General features: G+C 44.6%; 1 protein-coding gene across 7 annotated transcripts in view; it reads left to right on the top strand.

Moving 5' to 3' along the window:
• The window catches only part of st18 (ST18 C2H2C-type zinc finger transcription factor), a 586,894-nt gene that overhangs the window by 472,645 nt on the left and 93,304 nt on the right, over positions 1-20,945 (top strand). For all 7 annotated transcript variants that reach the window (XM_085992910.1, XM_085992909.1, XM_085992912.1 and 4 more), the window contains 2 exons: positions 7,890-8,092; positions 19,520-20,335. In XM_085992910.1, the coding sequence (XP_085849036.1) occupies positions 7,890-8,092; positions 19,520-20,335 (1,019 nt within the window). The remainder of the gene's footprint in view (positions 1-7,889; positions 8,093-19,519; positions 20,336-20,945) is intronic.

Genomic DNA, 20,945 nt, shown 5'->3' with positions numbered 1-20,945 from the left:
TCCGATTTCAGCAATGCTTTCTTTGCTTGGGCGAAAGCTTCGTTGCACAGTTCAGTCCATTTCCATGTTTTGCCTTGGCATAGCAACTGATGTAATGGCTTCAGCAATGTTGCTACGTCTGGAATAAACTTCCCATAGTAGTTAAGTAGCCCCAGAAATGAACGTAACTGGCTCACATTCTGGGGTGCTGGGGCCTCCACAATCGCCTTGACCTTTGACGGCGCCTTATGCAGGCCAATAGCATCAATCACATGCCCCAGGTACTCAACTGAAGACTGAAAGAATTCACATTTGTCTTTACGAACTCTGAGTCCGTACTCTTTCAGTCGTTGTAGTGTCGCATCCAAGTTCAGAAGATGATCCTCCTCATTTGTTCCAGTGACAAGGATGTCGTCCAGGTAGCACTGGACTCCTGGCAGTCCACTCAAAATCTGATCCATTGCCCTTTGGAATAGAGCAGGGGCCGACATAATTCCAAACGGAAGGCGACAGCACCTGTATAGCCCCTTGTGTGTCACAATTGTCAGCAGCTCCTTTGATTTGTCATCGACATGCATTTGTAGATAAGCCTGGCATAAGTCTATTTTGATGAACTTTTGCCCTCCGGCCAGGCCCGTAAAAAGATCATCAATGAGGGGAAGAGGGTACTGCTCTGCAGACAGCACCAGGTTAATAGTCACTTTAAAATCCCCGCAGATTCAAACAGATCCATCCTTTTTCAGGACAGGAACAATGGGTGTGGCCCATTTGCTCACGCTCACAGGCTCCAGGACTCCATTCTCGACTAAGGCCTCCAAGTTAGCCTCAACTTTTGGCCTAATTACATAGGGTACAGGTCGGGCTTTGTGAAACTTTGGCTTGCTGTCAAGTTTAATGTCCAGTCTCACGCTGATCTTTTTCATGCTCCCAAGTTCCCCATTGAAGAGTTCTGCATGTTTGTTTAACACTGCAGTCAGACCTGACTCCCCTTTTGACATCATGCGGACTGCAGGCCAGTCCAGCGTGATTTTCTCTAGCCACGCACGTCTCAGTTGCGATGGGTAATTTCCCTTTACCACATATAGTGGCAGTTTCGCAGTCTGTCCATTCAATTTAACTGTCACCTCAATGGCGCCTCTCATGGCCAGAGGTTCGCCGGTATACGTCTTTAGCACAATGTTTGTTGGCTGAAAGGTAAGATGCTTTAGCATTTTGTTGTAGACAGTGTCTGAAACAAGGGACACAGCCGTGCCTGTGTCCACCTCCATCCGCACTGATTGTCCCTCCACCAGTGGTGACACCCAGTAGCAATTTGAACCACCTGCAACTGTCAGTATGTGCACCTCTTCCTCCTCAGAGGTGTCGCTCCCCTCTGTTTTGCTTGTTCCATCATACTGCATTGAATGAACACTCTTTTTCCTCTCTTGTCCAAATACAGACATTTTGCTTTCATGCTTCCCAGCTCTGTCTGTTCTTTTACCTCTACAGGCGTGTTCAATGTGACCCTTTTTGCCACAATTTCGGCATTCCAGCTCCGTACACCAGCAGTCATTAGCGTGATGGCCCGTTTTCCCACAACGGTAACATGTGCCGTTCCGCGCACCTTTAGGCTCAGACGACACCTTGTGAACTCTCCCTGTTGAACTCAACTGGTGAGCCTCCTTTTCCTCCATCTCCATGGAGACACTAACTTCAATGGCCTTTTCAAGAGTAAGGTTGTCCTCAGTAAGAAGGCGCTTCTGTGTGGCTGCAATTTGCAGACCACACACAAGTCTGTCTCTAATGGTGTCATTTAGCACCTCCTTGAACTCACAGTGCTCTGACAACCTTTTTAAAGCAGCAATAAACATCGTCACTGATTCCCCCTCCTCTTGATTCCATTTGTGAAATCTAAATCTCTCAGCAATAACCAGAGGTTTTGGTGAAAAATGTGCTCCAAGAATTTCCACTAGTTGCTTATATGTTTTAGTTCCTGGCTTATCTGGCTGCACGAGGCTGCGAAGTAAATTGAATGTCTTCGGCCCCATTACACTCAAAAAGGTAGGCATGACCTTTTCGTTTGCCACCGCATTCGCCAAAACAAAATAGTGAAAACGTTCCATATAAGCGCTCCATTGCTCCACATTTTCATCAAAATAACCAATGTTTCCTAATATAGTAGCCATCTCACGTTTCAAATTAAAATTTCTGTTTACTCACTGCACCCGTAACGTTAATGTGATGCTGCAATCTCTGTTCCGAGAGTTTTGTAGTCGAAAACAAGAAAGTTCCCACAACGCAGATTCAGCCGATCCTCGTCGCCACTTTGTTGTGTCGGTACCTTTCTACCTAGACACAATTAGAACTCAGAACCCAGAGATTCAAACATGAAGTGCTTTATTCAGGAAGGAAAGGAAAGTTCTGGAGAGTTCCGAACAAAGTGAGCTAAACTTAACCAAGAGAACGCCCAACCATGTATCTGCTGTGACAGCGCCACCACAGGTGGGAGGAGAACACACAATACATAACATGCGTACGCTCGCTATTGGGGAGCAAACAGAGCCACTTCCTGTTGGGCTTAATTTAAATAATCCTGGAGCGCACCAGGCACACACCAGGGTGCAGGCAGGTTGGGAACAGGAATTATGGGTAATCCCTGGAGCTTAAAAGTAGCTGACACCTTAAAGGAGCTGGCGCAATGTATGTCCCAGAGGGAAAAAAATATTCTTGTGGTATTGAGGCTGTTTGATGGGGTGTGGAATAGTGAATTTTAGAAATGTCGGCTGCTGACAAATATTGGAGAGTGTTGAGAGTCATTTTGGCTAGCCAGAAATTGAAATTTGCATGTCAGTGGCATTGTAGTTTATTTAAATGTGCCATCCCCTGTGAATGTATGTGTGCTGCTGTGCCATCCTTGGGATGGTAGCAGTACCCCAAGCAGGAGTGTGGGCACCGTGCAGTTTACCTTAGAAAGAGTTGTTAAAAGGGTAGCACCACAGTGATCAGAAGTAGGTGAAGGAAAACAAGTGTGGGTGTGAAGAATGATGGTGCAGCAATAGAAGGAGCATGCTGGTTTGACTGTGAGACTTCTGTTAGTATTCATGGTGGAGTGGCATAGTTGCTTGGTGAGGGGAGGGAGGAATCTTGATCTGTGGCAGGGCAACCCTTGTTTCTGGCTCAGGACAGGGCCAGGCAATTTTTTTTCACCAGTCATCAGGGTAGCTTGTAATTGTTTACCCTTGTCTGCCTTGAAATGAGCCATTTTGCAAAAGGGAGGTGGCAGTCTGCTGAACACTGCTTCTGTCACTAAGTGAATGAGACTACCAGTATTCAGCAGTGAGTTCTGATGCAGCAAAACCAATTTTTATTCAAAAAGCAAAACATAAAGCTCTTTCTTAATCATACCTGTCACTTTAAGCCCAAAAAGACCCAAATGACAGCTCAGGAAATGGCAGTAGACTGCCCGAGATCTGCATCACACACTATTAGAGGAAATCTGTGTTTAGAACTATTGTACATGAATTTGCATATAATTTAAATTTCAAAAACCTCCTCAAACTCAATCAGGTGCAAACAGTAGGAAAGCATAGAGGAAGTTTGGCCGCCCATTGTGCCTCTGTGGTGTACTCATTTTTTGGGTGCTATTTGGGAGCAAGGCAGAAGGAAATCCATCCTAATATGTCCACACAATTTTTGTTGGTTGCACTTGGATGAACTTAATCGAGGGGTGAAACATTGGACCTTGATCCAGATAGAGTGAAAACTGATGATTTAAAATTCCACATTAGTGTGACCTGGCTCTGAGGAGTTCTTGCAGACACCATCCTGTAATTTCCCTTTTGCTCTATGTGCATAGCGTTGGCCTTGAGTCTGTCAGCAATAATAAATAACCTAAAAGTGAGTTCTAGCGATCATTGCCAGGGTGCAACCTATAGGCTAAAGTTAAAAATAACAATACAGAAATGCAGTAAGTGAGAACAAACATGGCTCTGTAACAAGAGTTCTTGGGAAGCACAACCACAAAGTAATACTGATAAAATGGATTTTTAAAGGGTATTTATGGGATAAGACATAACATTTTTTGTAAGGAGATTACTTTATATTCTTTAAAATAAGGAGAAAAAAAATCAAGACCAAAACCATATAAATAGGAAGGTTAAAACCAAGAAGTGGTGGTAATCAGTTATTTTTCCCTTCCCATGGATGGAAGCGACCTCCCCAGGATACCAACGCAGCCTGGTTGCACATTGCACAGGAGGACACAAGCAGGGACGTTGTCAGGAGGAGCTGGCTTCAGTGGCACAAACCTTTCAATGATCTCAGTAGATCATGAAACATTACTGCAAAGCCACACTCAACCTCATCCTCCTGTGCCACTCATCACATCCCCATTACTCTGCCTTCCCTACCCTACTCCTGCACATCCTTACTCACACCAACTTACCTTGCACCTCCACCTCTCTATCTGTATTATCACTTCCCCATCTCACTAGCCACCCCTCACACTCACCCTCATCCTTGTGCAAGCATACCAACTAACAACACCCAAGGGTAGGCACTTGGGTGTTTTAGCCAATGTTCGTGTGAAGTTTCTGTTAATGTGTTGTCAAGCATTGAAATCCTTATTGTCACCACTTTGCCTTCTTGAACAGATTTGTGTGTACCTTTGAAAGATTCTTAGTGAGTTCCAGTGAATGGTGAGACATACCATTGCCCCCCATCCACGCCAATGGTGATGAGTGTGAAAGGAATGGCTTGGACGTTGTAGGGATGCTTTATGGTGCTGGTGTGGGATGGTGCCAACCTGGTGCATCATGTGGCAGCCAGGGTGTACAGTGTTAAATGAAGCAAATCTGGACATGGTGAGGCCATCGCTGGCAGCAATGTGCATGGGTGATGATGCCCTGTTACCAGTGTAACATCAGTTGATTGTGGAGAAGGTTGGTGTGGATGTTGATGCTGCTGGTGTGCCCAGTGAAGCTGGTGTTGGGGCTGATCTTGTTGAGATTCTGAGGACCAAGGTCAGATTTTTTCAAGGGCACCGATGCTGATGGAATAGAAGCAGGTGAGGTTGAGATGACAGACGTAATCTGTCAATGTTGAGATAATTTGTTCCAAGGAGGTGACAGTGGATAGAGATATTGGCCCAGAAATTTGTGTCGGGGGCTTCCCGCGGGTGCAAGCCCCCGACTTACACTTACCTAGCGCGCCAGCAGTTGAGGCCTGGGCCTGCGTGGATTTCCTCTCTGTGGCCCGGTCCAGCTCCCGGCGCGCTGTGCTTGCATGATCCAGCAGCGTAGTTAGTGCGATGCGTCCACTGGGATCACGTGAGCACTGGGCAACCAATCGGAGGAGGGAAAAGCACATTCATGAGATTGACAGAAAGAACTGTCAAACTAATGAAAACTCCGGCCCCCAAAACAGTACTTACCCTTCAAATAAATATAAAAAAATCATCACACTTTTTAAATAAACTATAAATAACATTAAATAACTATTTTAAACAATGATTTACATTTTTGAAAAAAATAATTTTATAAAAAAACGGGGCTAAAAATACACTTACCTTACTTTAAAGTATTTAAAAATAATAAAACTGTGGAAAAAAAATTCAAATTTTAATTAATTGACCACTTACCTTTTAAAATGAAGTCCTTACGCCTGGTTTTTAAATGTGTAAAATGTAGAGGCCTTCACGCATGGAAAAACCTGTAAAAAAAAAAGTAAGTTCAACGCACACACGCAGACTCCCGCGTGCACGCGTTCGACCTCTGAACCCCTTCGTTCAGAGGATCGGAAATGCCGGTTTCCCGCGCATGCGTAGTGCATGCAAGAAACCGGCACTTCCATCGGGTCCACGCGTGAGTACTCCGTGCTTACTCATACGTTGGGACCCAAATTTCTGGGCCATAACTCCAAACACTTCAAAAGTGCATAAAGCTCAAAAGTGGGTTCCAAATCATTAATGCTCCAGCTTCTAAGATTGGGAAGTGAACAGCTGTAAAATGGTAGGTTTTATACCACTTTTGTAGCTTTCACCTATTCAAAGAAATGGAGAGTTGTCCAGAATCTGACACACTTACCTGGCGTAATCCCCGAGCAGCATGAACCTCATGGAAAACTTGGGAAAATGTTTTTTACCTGGTAAAATGTTGATTAAATTGCTTTAAACACTCTCTTAACTAGCACAGTTGCATGACCCGCTGCTTATTGCCGGGTCTGCAAAGCGCAGGCAGAGCCGGCACTAAGGAAACTCACAAGGAGGCGGGTTTAGAGCGGGATACCGTCCCACTGTCAATCTTTGCGATTTTGACTGCGGACCTGCCTCCAAACCCACACTTTGAGCGCCAGCAAAATTCAGCCCGTAGTGTTGCTGAGTTATTTAACAGTGGATGTTATCCTCTTTAGGCTAATTTTTTGGTTAAAATTATCAAGGAGAGGAATTTCACCCCAAAGAGGGGTGATTTTCATTTCCTTATTGTTCTGTTTACTGCTGGTTATCCATGTGTTCCAATTTTCAGGTGGACCTTCACTTATGCCACTCCGCCTGAGGGATAGCGCAACTTCCTAAATAGTCCATATTATTATTATGATCAGCATATGACACCCATATAATGCATGGTACAAAATGTCAGCTGCTATTTACTAAATGGCAGTCAGAGGCAACTAGATTACTGCAACATTGCTACATCATGCAACTCAAGTTACAGAATGAATAAAAGGGGTGCTTTCAACTTGTTTGAATTAATTGCTGTGCATAAGTATGATGGTTCAGGAAGTTGTTGCTTTATTCGTAAATTAGTCTAGTGTATATTTCAATGCTGCCAAGTGCTTTTGTAATTAGTTATGTACTACTATTTAAGATTTATTTTTGAGAAAATATATCAACGTTTGTGAAAATTGTTCCTTGGGTTTTATTGAATATCTCTGAGGTGCCCACAGATTTCATTAAATGTCTGAAGAATTTGTCAAAATTCCCCACAGATTTCCATAGCCATGATGTAGTCAAATAATGAGAAAATGAAACAGCACGAAATAAGATTTTTTTTTACATTAAATAGATCTGTTCATTGCAGAGAGAAAATAACTTACAGAAAGAGAAAGTGATCTGACCCTGGCCTGGTACTAATCCAGATCATAAATTTACAAGGTTATTTTTACATAGAGTTAGCATATTACACACATTCCTATCTTTACAAATTCAGAGTCAATTATTTTAATATGTCTTTATGCTTGAGCTTCAAACTGAGTTGAATGCCAGAATATTATTTGCTCTCTATATATTTTGTAAAATTATCATTAAGAGACACTCTTTAGTATACTACAGATTAACTAAAATAGTTTCCAACAGTGCGCTATGATAATATTGATTCACATGTGGCATATAAACGGGAAGGGGCAATTTATACGTTGTTCTGGATTATAAATGAATTATAAAGAGGCAAATCTTAAATCTATGTTAATTTTTTAAACGTAAGATTAAATTTACCAAGGGGGATTTCGATTGCCCTTCATCCCAACCCATCCTCAGAATGTGTGATTACATCAATGCTCCTCTTGCAAGGTGAGACACCATAAAGTATCATTAATCTACCATGCCTTGGTACTCATGAACATGCACATATATATTTTTAGCATTCACACACAACTACCTGTTATGAAGAACAATATGACCTAACAGAATTAAGGAAGGTGGTTTACTTTCCCTTCGTACCATCAATATGGGCCTACTGATAATTCTCACTGCCAAACAGCTACTGTTTAATATGCCTCTGCTGTCACTTAGCAGTCCACATAGGCAGGGAGAGATTCTCTCCATTCTGACAATCCAGCAATGCTCTGCAGTATTATTCAAAAGTCATATTATTTGTATACCTTGTTATTTTGCAAACAAAAATATATTTATTTGTTCCTTTTTTTCCTCTTTAAAGTTCACATAGCTGTTCTGTGGCAAAAAAGAGAAAGATGCAGGAGCATGAAATTGGAACATCGGTAAACAAGAGGAAATCCCTCCTGATGAAACCCCGTCACTACAGTCCCAGCAAGGACTGTGAAGAAGAAAGCAAAGAGAGTAAAGATTCTAATGAGACTCTGACACAGACAGATGAAGTGGAAAACAACAGCCACTTGTTAGGTATTGCAACAAAAATATCCCAGATCATATTACAGTCCAAGAGCTATTTTAGAAATAAGTTCTTTAAACATATAGCAAGTCTAAACAGGCTGATCAATGTATAATCTAACAATATTGTAATGACGTATGCCCCTTTTCAATGATGTTTTTCAGGAGGGTAATAAAAAAAGACATGGTAATGTAAACATGCATTTTCACCACTTCCAGTGCTCTGTGGCTAATGGGGATAGATCAGAGCTGCGTAACTTAGCAACTGTAGTAATTGTTGCTTTCTAGTGCTTTTACTAGGTAAAATCCTTCCATTAGTAATGTACAGATCTGGCCAATGTAGTAGATTGAAAAACAATTCAGTGAATCATGCACAAGCAAATATAATTCTGTTTTTTTTTCATGTGTATACTGATTTTTAACACATTGATATTTTTGCACAGTATTTGCTCATTCCAAATAAGAATTACAGCTGCATTTATTTTCTCTTGCCTACTAGTATGCTAAAAAACATTAAAATTATTTTTCTGAGGGTGAAACAATAATGATTACTTTCTATTCAGATGTTTAATCTCGGTGTATGTATCACAACACATAAAATTACAAGCTGCTGACCCATAATTCACATATGTCTTTTAATACAATATATGATAGAATATGATGAGCTATAAAAAGTACCTTACACTCACCTTTACTAGCCACAATGCTAGTTTGATATTAATTAGCTGTAATAATAGTAACAGTGTCCTACAATTTTCCGGCACAGAGGGAAGCCATTTGGCCCATCACATCAATGCCAGCTCTATGTAAGAGCTATCCACATAGTCCATTTTGTCCTGCCCTTTCCCCATCTATATAATATATTAAAAATCTTACAACTGTGCACACTTTGGGCTGAATTTTAACATTAAAGAGTGAGTGGGTTTGGGAGTGGCTAGGTAGTTAAAAGCGCTGAAATTGACAGTGCGTCGGGAAGCCAGCTTCAATCCGTCGGCTTCACCTTTAACTCGAGCACGTTAGGCAGCGTGCGAGAAACTCTCTCGGGAGAGGCAGGTTACCTATTTAAACGAATTAAGAGATAGTTAAGAGGATATTAACAGCCTTTTTGATTTGTTGTTAGAGCTTTTACTGGCAGTCCACGGGATTCCCAGGCTTGCTGAACCTCGCCAGTGAAAGTAAGGCAAGAGCACAGCGGCAATTGAGGGAGCTGAACAAATGACATTAAAAAAATCAGATAAATACTCAGACCTCACACCTGCTTCCTTGCCTAAGGGAAAGGCTTTTGCTGACACCACTTGTTCTTAGAGTTTGCTTTCAGGAGTTTGCAGGTGATTTCTACAAATTTGGAGGTCACTCTCACTACATTGGAGGTCACTCGCACTACATTGGAGGATGGTGCTTCTGATGTCCACTTTACATCTGTCAAATATCAGATCAGCATGGGTGCCGCTTATGCTGTTTCACCTTGGACCTCAGACGAGGGCCAAGATGAGCCCCAGCAGCAACAACACCAGCAGAACCAGCAGGAGCAACAGCAGCCTTCTCCTCACCGAACTGCCGCTCCACAGGAGAAAGGGGATGAGTGCAGGGGTGCACTTCGCTGGAGGCGACACCCCCAACACAGGGTATATAAGCAAAGGATCAGCTTCCTGGACATGACTGAACACCAATGCCTCACGAGGCTCAGGGTATTTTGTCAGGTCGTGGCGGATATTTGTAGCTTACTGGAAGAAGACCTGCTGCCAAGTGGACCTGGCGAACATGCATCAAAGTCACCACTGCCCTCGACTTCTTCACCTCAGGCTCCTTCCAGGGATCTGCAGCTGATATTTGCAGGATCTCGCAGTTGGCCATCCACAAACGCATCACTCAGGTGACCAATGCCAAGTTTGCCAAGGCAGGCAATTATGTACACTTTGCCACTAATGAAGCCAGTCAGAATGAGCGGGCACTCAAGTTTGCGGCTCTGCCTGGCTTCCCACAGGTGCAGGGCATTATCGACTGCACACATGTGGCCATCAAGGCACCCCCAGATCACCCAGGAGTGTTCATGAACCATAAGGGCTTCCATTCCATTAATGTGCAGCTCGTCTGCAACCACAAAAAGATCATCATGCAGGCGTGTGCCAGATTGCCAGGGAGCATTCATGATTCATACATCCTGCATCAGTCCAACCTCCCTCAACTCTTCGCACCTCTGACCAGGGGTATCCACTGAAGATGTGGCTGTTGACACCATTGAGGAGGCCAATCAATGAGGCCGAAGAGTGCTATAATCAAAGCCAAATGATGATGAGATGTGTAATAGAGCAAGCAATCAGGATGCTGAAAATGCACTTCAGATGCCTGGACAGATCTGGAGGAACCTTTCAATACGTGCCAGCCAGGGTCTCCAAAATGATCGTGGTATGCTGCGCTCTGCTCAACAAAGTGCAGTAGTAAGGGTTAGAGCTGCTGGAGGAGCAAGGCGCAGAGCACAGAGCCTCTTCGGATGAGGAGGAGGAGGAAGAGAAGGAACATGAGGAGGAGGAGGAAACTGAAGTGGAAATGGCACCAGCAGCGGCGCACATTGCCATCCGGGATGCCCGGGATGACCCCATAATGGCATGATTTAGTTAGGTTGCACCAGTGCACCCAAATGGCACCCAGATGCTGAACCAACTTGCCCCTTGTCCACCCCCACCACAAAGCACTCCTACAATGACCAAACCATTCCTGTCACACACACCCATTGCTCAAAATCATGTCTTACCATTCACTCCAACTGACAAGGCTACTTGCCAAGCAGCAGGCAAAAATGGACAAGACAGGAAAGTGGTGCAAACAAATAATTTTATGTTGCTCAAAAAGTTAACAGAAACGTAACAATTTTGTAGCACACCCATGTGCATACCCTTGTGCATCTAGAATTCTTTCATCCTCCTCTTCCTGCCAATTCTTTGCCATGCAACCCCTGTGGCTTCAGCAGAGGTAGAGACAGGCTGCTCACTTCCCTGCTCTGACTGCTGAGATACTTTTGGCTGATGTCCTCTGGTTTTTGGAGCCCATGAGGGCCCCGCCAAAGACTGCTCCTCCTGCACCTGTGCAGGGGCAAACTCAGCATCAGGACACGAGGCAGCATGTGGGGCTTCGACTGGGGGGGGGGCAATGGGGGAGAAGTGGGAGCGCTTTGAGCTGAGTCCACACTTCCATGTCCCCTTTCACCATCATTCCTCTCTTGGCCCACCCACACTTCCCTGCTAGCAAGGAGCTGGAGAGCATTTTGTTGCACATCAGTGGGGTGATGAACAGCCAAGTCTAGGTTTCTATCCATCCTAGATAAGGTGGCATTCAGTGTGTGCAAGCTGTTGATCAGAACAAGCATGTACTTGTTTGAATGCTGCATTTGATGCTCCATGCTGGTGGCTACCCTTTCCATGAACGAACACATCATAGCCATCACCTGCAACATCAGGGGAGTCATGCTGGAGATGTACTTCTCCATTCTCCCTGCAAACGAGCACATTGCAGCTGGAAATACTGCCAGGGACTCCTGCATTTTTTGTTGCTCCTCCAGAATCATCTGCTTTGTTGATGGCCCCAGAGGTTCAGCATCTTTGTTCAGCTAAGCAGCGCTTGAAGTGTCCTGCGCCCTCCGATGAGGACTCTCCACTGCTGTTCCTGTCTCCACCATCTGCTCCTGTTCACATGTGATGTGTGAGACACCAGGCGACAACACTACTTTCTGACTTAGTGGACCTACCGACATTTGTGTATCTGCGCTGATGCTTGGTGTGCATGGGTCCTGTGTCTGTGACCTCCTCTGAGGAGTCTCCTTCCTCCTCTGGCTGGACTGTCTGGGGGAACTTGATGGGCCAGTGGGAGAGTAAAGACATGAATTAGAACTGTTATGATAAGAATGTTTTAAGTGACCATTATGCACATGATAATATTTCACTGGCTGCTGACATCAAGTCAACACAAGTGACTGTTGTATGCCATGTGGTTATGTAATATGTAATTCTGTCATCAGGTAGCTTCTCTCCATCTCCCACTGCCAGCAGCTCTGCAACACTGCTTACCTCTAGTGTCTCCTCCTCTGTTGCAGTCAGTGGTATTATTACTGGAGGGCCACCTCTAGTTGTTTGCCTTTCCTGGGTGTTCTGTGCTCTCTTCTCCTGCAAGGAGGGAACCAAGAGACCTTTGAGTGAGAGTCAGGGAATGAGTGGAAGGGATGGATGGGCAATAATATGTCCGTGTGTAATTGAGACACGGACTGCAGGAGTTGGTTACAACAGGTGTTTACTGAGTGGAGACAAAACTGGAACAACTATGCAAAGTTACTACACAGGCTTATATACAGGGGTGGTCACTACTGGTACTGCAGTATACAGGGGCTGCAGAATATAGTTCCTTCTGCAAAGTACATACACTACAATTCCTCCCCTTTTAGCTAAACAGTACATAACATTCGATTAATAATTAAATAACATATTTACAATTACAGTTGCTAGATACATTAGCTGAAGTTAAGCAATTATAAGTTCAGTCTTTGAGGAGGCTTCCTGATTCTGTCTGGATAACACCTCTTTGGGGTATCAGGTTCTTCTGGCAAAGTTGATTCGGGATCAACGTCGTTGTTTGGTTCATCTGCTTCCAATATCACCGATTCTGAGGTAGATGCAATTGGTACTTCGGTTTCATCACCAGGTGTATTGGATCGTGGTGTGGAATTGATGTTTTCCAGTGACTCTAGAATCTGGTCAGCATGGCATCTTACAGTGCTCTCTCCAACATCCACGGTATACATTAGAGGTCCTTGCCGTGTGCAGATTGTTCCTGGCTGCCATTTCTCTGTGCGGTAGTCCCGGGCCAAAACTGATTGACCTATCTTAAAACTCCTGGTCGGCCTTTCATTCATATTCTGAAACTGTCTGTTCTCCACATCTCTTCTGATGTTTGGCTTAACCAAATCCAAGCGGCATCGTAGTCTTCGATTGAAGAACATCATGGCTGGAGTTTGGTTGGTAACCGCATGTGTCGCATTCCGGTAGGCAAACAAGAAGTTATCCACCTTGTGTTGTAGGGGTATGTCTTCATTACACATTGCCTTGATAGCCTTCTTGAATGTTTGAACGAACCTCTCAGCCAATCCATTGGTGGCTGGATGATATGGGGCGGATGTGTAATGCTTAACACCATTGTTCTTTAAGAACCTCCGGAACTCTTCAGACACAAACTGTGGTCCATTGTCGGAGCAAATCTGTTCAGGCAGCCGATTTCTGGCGAATATGGTTCGTAAGACTGTGATAGTTTTTTCTGTGGTGGTTGAGGACATTTTTATTACCTCTGGCCACTTTGAATGTGCATCCACCACAATTAAAAACATCGAGTCCATAAATAGACCAGCAAAATCAATGTGCACCCTTTGCCATGGAGATGAGAGCCACTCCCATGGATGTTGAGGGGCTTGTGGTGGGGCGTTTTGGACCTTCTGGCATCCTGTACAGCTCTTGGTCATCTCTTCGATTTCTCTATCGATTCCCGGCCACCACACAAACGCTCTGGCTAAGTTCTTCATTTTTACCCCTCCCAGATGACCCTCATGAAGCTCATTGAGCACTCTATCCTTCAATTTGGGTGGAATTACTACTCTGGATCCACACATCAAGGTTCCTCTGCACACTGACAGCTGTTCTCTTCTCGGCGAGAATGCTGGCAACAGTGGTTCGCCATGTGCTGGCCATCCCTTCACCGTTAAATCATAGACCCTGGAGAGTGTCGGGTCATTTCATGTTTCCTTTTCTATGTTTGCATTCGTCACAGGTAGACATTCGACTATGGTCGAGTGGAATATTTCCACAGGATCCATTGCAGGTGCTTCTTCCACCGTCGGCAACGGTAGGCGCGACAATCCATCAGCATTTCCATGCTGTTTAGTCCCTTTGTACTCGATGTCATATTGGTGTGCCCCTAGGAAAAGGGACCACCTCTGTAGCCGTTGTGCTGTCATTATCGGGACGCCCTTCTGAGGGTTGAAAATGGAGACAAGAGGTTGATGATCAGTTAGTAGAGTAAATTTCTGACCGTGCAGGTAGTGATTGAACTTCTTCACCCCCCCCCCCACACCAGGCTGAGGGCCTCTCTGTCAATCTGGGCGTAGTTACGCTCGGCTGAAGTTAACGAGTGTGACACAAAAGCTATCAGCCTCTCTGAACCATCAAGGAGTTTATGTGACAGTACCGCTCCAATGCCGTAGGGAGACGCATCACACGCCAGTCTTATTAGTAGTGATGGGTTGTAGTGAGCCAATACTTCTCTTGAAGTGATTAGGTCTTTACTCTTCTGAAAAGCCCGCTTACATTCATCGCTCCATTTCCATGCTACTCCAGTTTGAAGTAGGGCGTTCAGTGGGTGCAGAATTGTGGACAAATTCGGCAAAAACTTATGGTAGTAATTCACCAATCCTAGGAATGACCTCAGTTGCGACACATTTTCAGGCGCTGGAGCCTTAACTACCGCTTCAATTTTGTCAGGGGACTTATGTAACCCCTCTTCATCAATCACGTGGCCACAATACGATATCTGTTTCTTAAAAAACTCGCACTTGGGGCGATTGGCTCATAGCCCGTGTTCTCTTAGTCTAGTGAGCACCTGCTCTAGGTTGGCAAGGTGTTCACTGTCATTTTCACCTGTCACTAGGATGTCGTCCAAGTAACACTGAGTCCCCGGAATCCCTTGCAGGACTTGATCCATCGCTCTTTGCCATTTCGCCGGAGCTGATGCTACTCTGAATACCAGTCGATTATACTGGTAAAGACCTTTGTGAGTGTTTATCGTGAGATACTTCCGAGAGGATTCGTCAACCTCCATCTGCAAATATGCTTGTGCTAGGTCAATTTTTGTAAAACGCTTCCCTCCAGATAGTGAGGTGAAAATATCTTCTATCCTCGGAAGAGGATACTACTGTGTGAAGGACTGGGTTCACCGTCACCTTGAAGTCCCCACAAATGCGAACCTTCCTTGGCTCCTCAGACTTATTGTTTAATGTTTTTTTCATGACAGGAACAATGGGTGTCGCCCACTCGCTCCAGTCTACCTTAGATAACACGCCTGCATTCTCCAGATTCTCCAGCTCTGCCTCGACGGCTGGGCGAATTGCATACGGTACCGGTCTTGCTTTGAAAAACTTGGGAATTGCATTCTCTTCTATTTTTATCGAGGCGGTTACGCCTTTAAGAGTTCCCACTTCTTGTTGAAATACCTCTTTAGCGTTAGCTAAGATTTTTGACAATCGTCCAGGTGTGACGTCGTCATCCTTTTTACCAGCCACAGTCAGTGCCTGAATGGAGTGCCAGTCTAAACTTATCTTTCTGATCCATTCACGTCCCAATAACGGTGGTCCACCATCTTGCAGTATGTACAGATACAATTTCTGTATTTCTTTGCCGTTGTATTTGACAGGCACCCTTATTTTCCCTCTGGGGTATACTTTCTGCCCCATATACGTCTTCAAGACAATGGATGTCTCTTTTAAGGGTATGTGTGAGAATAGCCGCTCGTAGCCTTGTCGATTCATGACGGTCAGGGCTGATCCTGTATCCAATTCCATTTTGACTTGGGACCCTGCTATCGTGAGGGTGACCCAAATGGTTCGGTGATCCTCTTTCTCGATTACGTTGTGAAGTTTGAGACAGCTTAGTCTCTTGTTCCCGGATTCACTATCGCTCTTCTGGTCTTCGGAACTACTGTCCGTCATCTTTTGTACTTTCCTGTACGGTTCCTTAGTAGCCTTTTTGTTGTCGTTAGTCTTCTTTCCAGACCTGCAAACTCGTGCAATGTGTCCCATCTTTCCGCATTGCCTGCATATTTTGTCCTTGGACCAGCAGTTCTTCTGGGCATGGGTTGTTCTGCCGCAGCGATAACATTTTTCAAATCTCCGTGTCATTTCATGGGTGCCGTATTCCTGTGGCTTTTGCTGTATTTCCGCAGCTCCCCTTGCTGCTGCTTCGTACGATACTGCCAAGCTGAAAGCCTTATCCAGCATCAGCTCTTTCTCTGAGAGTAACCTCTTCTGGGTTCCTTCACTCAGGAGTCCACAGACAAATTTGTCCCGTAGAGTATCTGTCAGTCCTGCTCCGAACTGGCAGTGCTTTGATAGCTTGCGTAGTTCCGTAAGGTAATCAGCATTGCTCTCATCTTTATGCTGATATCTCCTGTGGAATTTAAATCTTTCTGCTATCAGCAGCGGTGTAGGATTTAGGTGTTCCTGTAGGATATCAACAATTTTGTTAAAACTCTTCGCCATCGGTTTGGCTGGAGTGGTCAGGTTCCGCAATAGGGCATACGTTCTTGCACCCATTAAGTTTAGTAGTACCGATGCCTTTTTCTCATCGGCTACTTCATTTGCCTCGCAATATACTTCGACTCTTTCCACATACGTGGTCCAGTCTTCTATTGCATTATCGAAGGCAGTGATATTGCCAGTCTTCGGCATCTTGGAAATCTAAGATGGCGCCTCCCGCGCTTTGCCTTCTTCCCCGCTTGAACAAAATGGCGCCTCCTGCGCTTTGCCTTCTTCCCCGCTGGATTAAGATGGTGCCTCCCACGCTTTCTGTCTTCTCCGCTGCTGCTAGCGCTGTTGCTGGCGTTTTTATGCCTTGATGGCGACGCCCTATGGTCTTCGCGCACTTCCCCCCCTGCGCTGCTGCTAACGCCGCTCTCCACGGTCCCCGTGGCAAACTGCAGCTCCTCGCGGCTTTCTGTGCTTCTAATTTCTTTTATTTTCCCGTCGTCAGAGCAAACCCTACGTGACAGTTCCCTCCCTCTTCTCGGGTCTGTACGCTGCCCGGCTTCATAGCACCGGCTGCGCCCTGTGTGCTCCACCCTCTCTCTCTCGCTCCTCTTCCCGACAACGCTGCTCGGCTCCGTTGAAAAGCCACCCGATCGAGCTCTAGCTCGCCACAGCCCAGGAAGGATCAGTGTACTACCTGCCACCAGCCCGATTAGCTGGAACACCATAGACAGGATAACCAAGCCCCGCTCTCGACAGCCTCTCCTGCAAATCTTCAAATCCGATGCATCAGAGGCGGTTGCCCACGGTCGACGTCCGTTTCTTCTGTTTGTTTTTTTTTTCTTTCTTCCTTCTGGCCTCGACCTCTGACAACTTCGCTTCAGGGATGGATCCCCATGAGGTGGTGCAGACTGTAGGTAAGTTCGGATCTGCTCGTCACCAGTATTATGTCCGTGTGTAATTGAGACACGGACTGCAGGAGTTGGTTACAACAGGTGTTTACTGAGTGGAGACAAAACTGGAACTACTATGCAAAGTTACTACACAGGCTTATATACAGGGGTGGTCACTACTGGTACTGCAGTATACAGGGGCTGCAGAATATAGTTCCTTCTGCAAAGTACATACACTACAGGCAACATCTGTAGAGGGTGACTATGAGGGAGAGGCATGACATTGCATTAAGATGAGGGTGAGTGTCAGTGGTTGATGTTCAGATGGGGATGTGCAGAAGTGCATAGACAGTGAGGGATGGATGCACCTGCAGGATAGGCTGGTGTGAGGAGTGATGTGCAGGAGTAGGCTTGGGAAGGCAGAGTGAGGGGTTTGTGTTGACACGCACATCAGGATGCAGTTGAATGTGGCATTGCACTCACCTTTCCTGAACTCATGGGGTCATTAAAGGGCTTCCTGCGCTAGATCCACGACCTGGCTACCACACTTCTGCCAAGATCTCCAGCCATGCCTTCTTGGTCTCAACAGCTGGCCTCTTGCTCCTGTCAGCAGCGAACAGGATGTCCTTGCAGGCCCTGACTCCTTGGAGCAGGAGTTCCAGGGAGACATCACTGAATCTTGGGCAGCTTTTTGGCGTTGAGCCTGCATTTTTTATTATTCAGCAATATAATTTTTTTTACCCACAAACAACTCAGTCTTAACACAATCCACTCTCTTCCCCAACAACCTCTCTTGCATCTCCACCAACCTTCAACTGTCATCTGTGCATTGTTCCTTTAAATACCTCAGCTGAATTGGAGTCATGCATAACGTCATCACACCCGCTTCTGTTAATTGTTCAGGAAGCTCAGAAGTCTGATTTAATTGCAGTGGCTTCGTTAAAAAGCCACTTCAAAACGCACCTCACCAACTTTCGGATTCCTGACTGGATCCAGGGCTCCCCCACTGCCAGCGCGTCTTAAAGGTAAAAATTACGGCCATCCTCTCTACAAAATCTCACATTCTGTTGTCATGTTTTTGTGACACTTTTATATAAACTTTTCCCATTATAAATTCCTATGTCCACATTTAGAACAGGAACTGCCTACATAGATTTATCACACTCTGATTACACCCTCACACCACCAACGTTTCATTTAAGCTGCGCGGCCATGTGAGCCGGCTTTTAAATAGAAAAATCGAGCATGCACGGAATTTTAATTGGCCCGTGCAGCCCATTAAAAGGGCCGCGTAGGCCAAAAGAAATTAGAGGTAACATTGCCTATCAAATCTTCCAACTGCCCAGCTTGTACTGAGGAGAAACTTTGCTATTGTATTTTAAATAATAGCAAGTAAAAGTATTATATGAATAAGGATAGAATGTCTGATTTTTAAAAAGGGACTGAATTACACCTGCATATTCTGCTCCAAGTATCCCTGGCCCTCTAATTCCACTTCACCTGAAGATGACACTTAATCTTCAATTCCCATTTGCAACGCCACAGGAGATCAACTGAATTTTTCTTTTAAATTTCTCTTTTCCAAATAATTTATCCACTTATCTTTTATAAGCTAGTAATGATTCTGCGTCCACCACTGTTCTAACTATCCTCTGTGTAAATAAATGTTCCTAACCTCTCTCTTTGTTCATTTTGTGCTGATCTTACCAGTGGAAATAGTTTATTCCTGATTTACCTTAATAAAAAAACCCTCAGAATTTTGAACAGCTCCATCAGATGTTCTCTTAGTCTTCTTTGTTCTAATGAATTACCAATCATTTGAAAATGGATCTCCTCCAATGAATGATTGGATAAGTGTGCTATCCTGTGTGGGTACTGGGCCATGCAGAGCAGGCTTTCCCTCCCCAGTCTAGGCCTAGTTGGCTGATCACAGCCACAATGGTGGTTGGAGTGCGACAATTGGTCTCGGTGCCCTGAGCCTAAGGTTAGACAAAAAAAATCAGCCTTGGTCCTTGTTCTTGATCACTAACCATGTGTGTGGGTGCTGGGTGAAGACAGAATGAGGCTTGGCTGCGGTGCCTACAGTGGTAGAATAGCATGATAACATTCACTGACAAGGCTAATGCATGAAGACTAGCCACTTATGCAAGGTACCAGCAGGCTGTAGAACCATTTCCCATCAATAATTCAGCAGATGAAGGAACAAAATGCAAAGCAAACCATCACAGAGTAGTTTATTGAAAAAAACTTTCTAACAATTTGCTTGTTTTCTAGAAAACAGACTTCTGCATTCAGCACATGAAAATCCTCAAATGGACCTTCCAGAGAAAGATACCAACAATAATAGTGATGATTTTAACAGCTATCAGGAGCTTGTAGCTAAATCACTTCAAGATCTGGGGAAAATAGCAGAAGATGCAGCAATACAGAGATCCACTGAAAGCAATTTAAATGACAGTGGGGTACAGTCTTTGGAGGGAGAAAGTGATGCAGATGAAAGTCATGCAACTGAAATCTTAACTAAAGATAAGACACCTGTATGTGAGAAAGAAATGGTACTACATTATTCCTGTGGAGAAAATAATCAATTACTTTCTGAAAATATTTACGATAACTGTGACCAGCCCCAAGATTTATCAAAACCTTCCAACATGAGTGAGTTCAAATCAATTGCAATCCAAGGTTGTAACGTGGGCTGTAAACCTAGAGACATTTTAGAAGCAAGAGGGAAGGAAATTGAGATGACAGAGGTTGTCCAACAAGAGACTGCCTACCAGAACAGAGTTAACAATATTGGAGAAGCACAAAATTCAAAGCCAGACATTTCTATCAGTAAGATGGGGTCTCCAAAGACTGATGACGACTGCACTTCTCAGATATCCACAACCACAGAAGATTCAGAAGATTTTGACACAGCAAAGGGGAATCTTAGTCTCCTGGAACAGGCTATTGCTCTGCAGGCAGAGCAGGGATACATCATAAAGGGAACACACAAAGAAAATGAAAGGATCTTACTGGAGAAGCTAACTGCAGAAAGGCAACATTGCAAAATCATTGATATTGGCATCCGAAATAATTACTCCAGCAGAGGTAAGCAGCCTTTTTTGAAAGAACAATTTTCAATTCACTCTTTAAAATTAATTTCTTCTTTTTGAACTGCTCTGCATCCTTATTGTCTTTTTCAACTGGCACAGCCATGACCTGGATTTCTTGTGGCCAAAGTCAGCGCTGCTGTAAGATAGGATGTGGGTGGGATTGGTCCTGCTATATCTTTTTCCCCCCAGAGATAGAGTGCTTCACTGCCATGTAGTGCTCCATTTAGCGGCTGGCAATTGATGAAACTCACTCAGTTAGGACAGGTGAGTTTTATTATCAGTCATAACTATGGTTCAAACCTACAGGTGAGAAATGGAATACCCTACTGCAACAGCTGCCGTATGGAGACAGAAGCAGGTGGGGAGGTGAATTTCTGTGGGGTTTCTCCCGATTGTCCACCATCATTTTGGCAGAAGAGCTGTGGAAAGCCCAGGAAAATGACATACACGTCAGTTACATGCCATTCTCCCAGGGTTTCCACAGCTCTTCTGCCAAAGTTATGGCAGATGATTGAGAAAACTCCTGCAGAAATTCACTCCCTTGAACATCTGTGCATATTTAATCTCTTCTTGTCAACAAATGTTACTATCTTAGTCGCAGGGTA

This window comes from Somniosus microcephalus, chromosome 7, assembly GCF_052327205.1.
Source record: "Somniosus microcephalus isolate GS21.2 chromosome 7, FLI_Smic_1.0, whole genome shotgun sequence".
Lineage (NCBI taxonomy): Eukaryota > Metazoa > Chordata > Chondrichthyes > Squaliformes > Somniosidae > Somniosus > Somniosus microcephalus.
The sequence above is the reverse complement of the archived record's forward strand: the minus strand, read 5'-3'. Positions and strand labels throughout refer to the sequence as shown.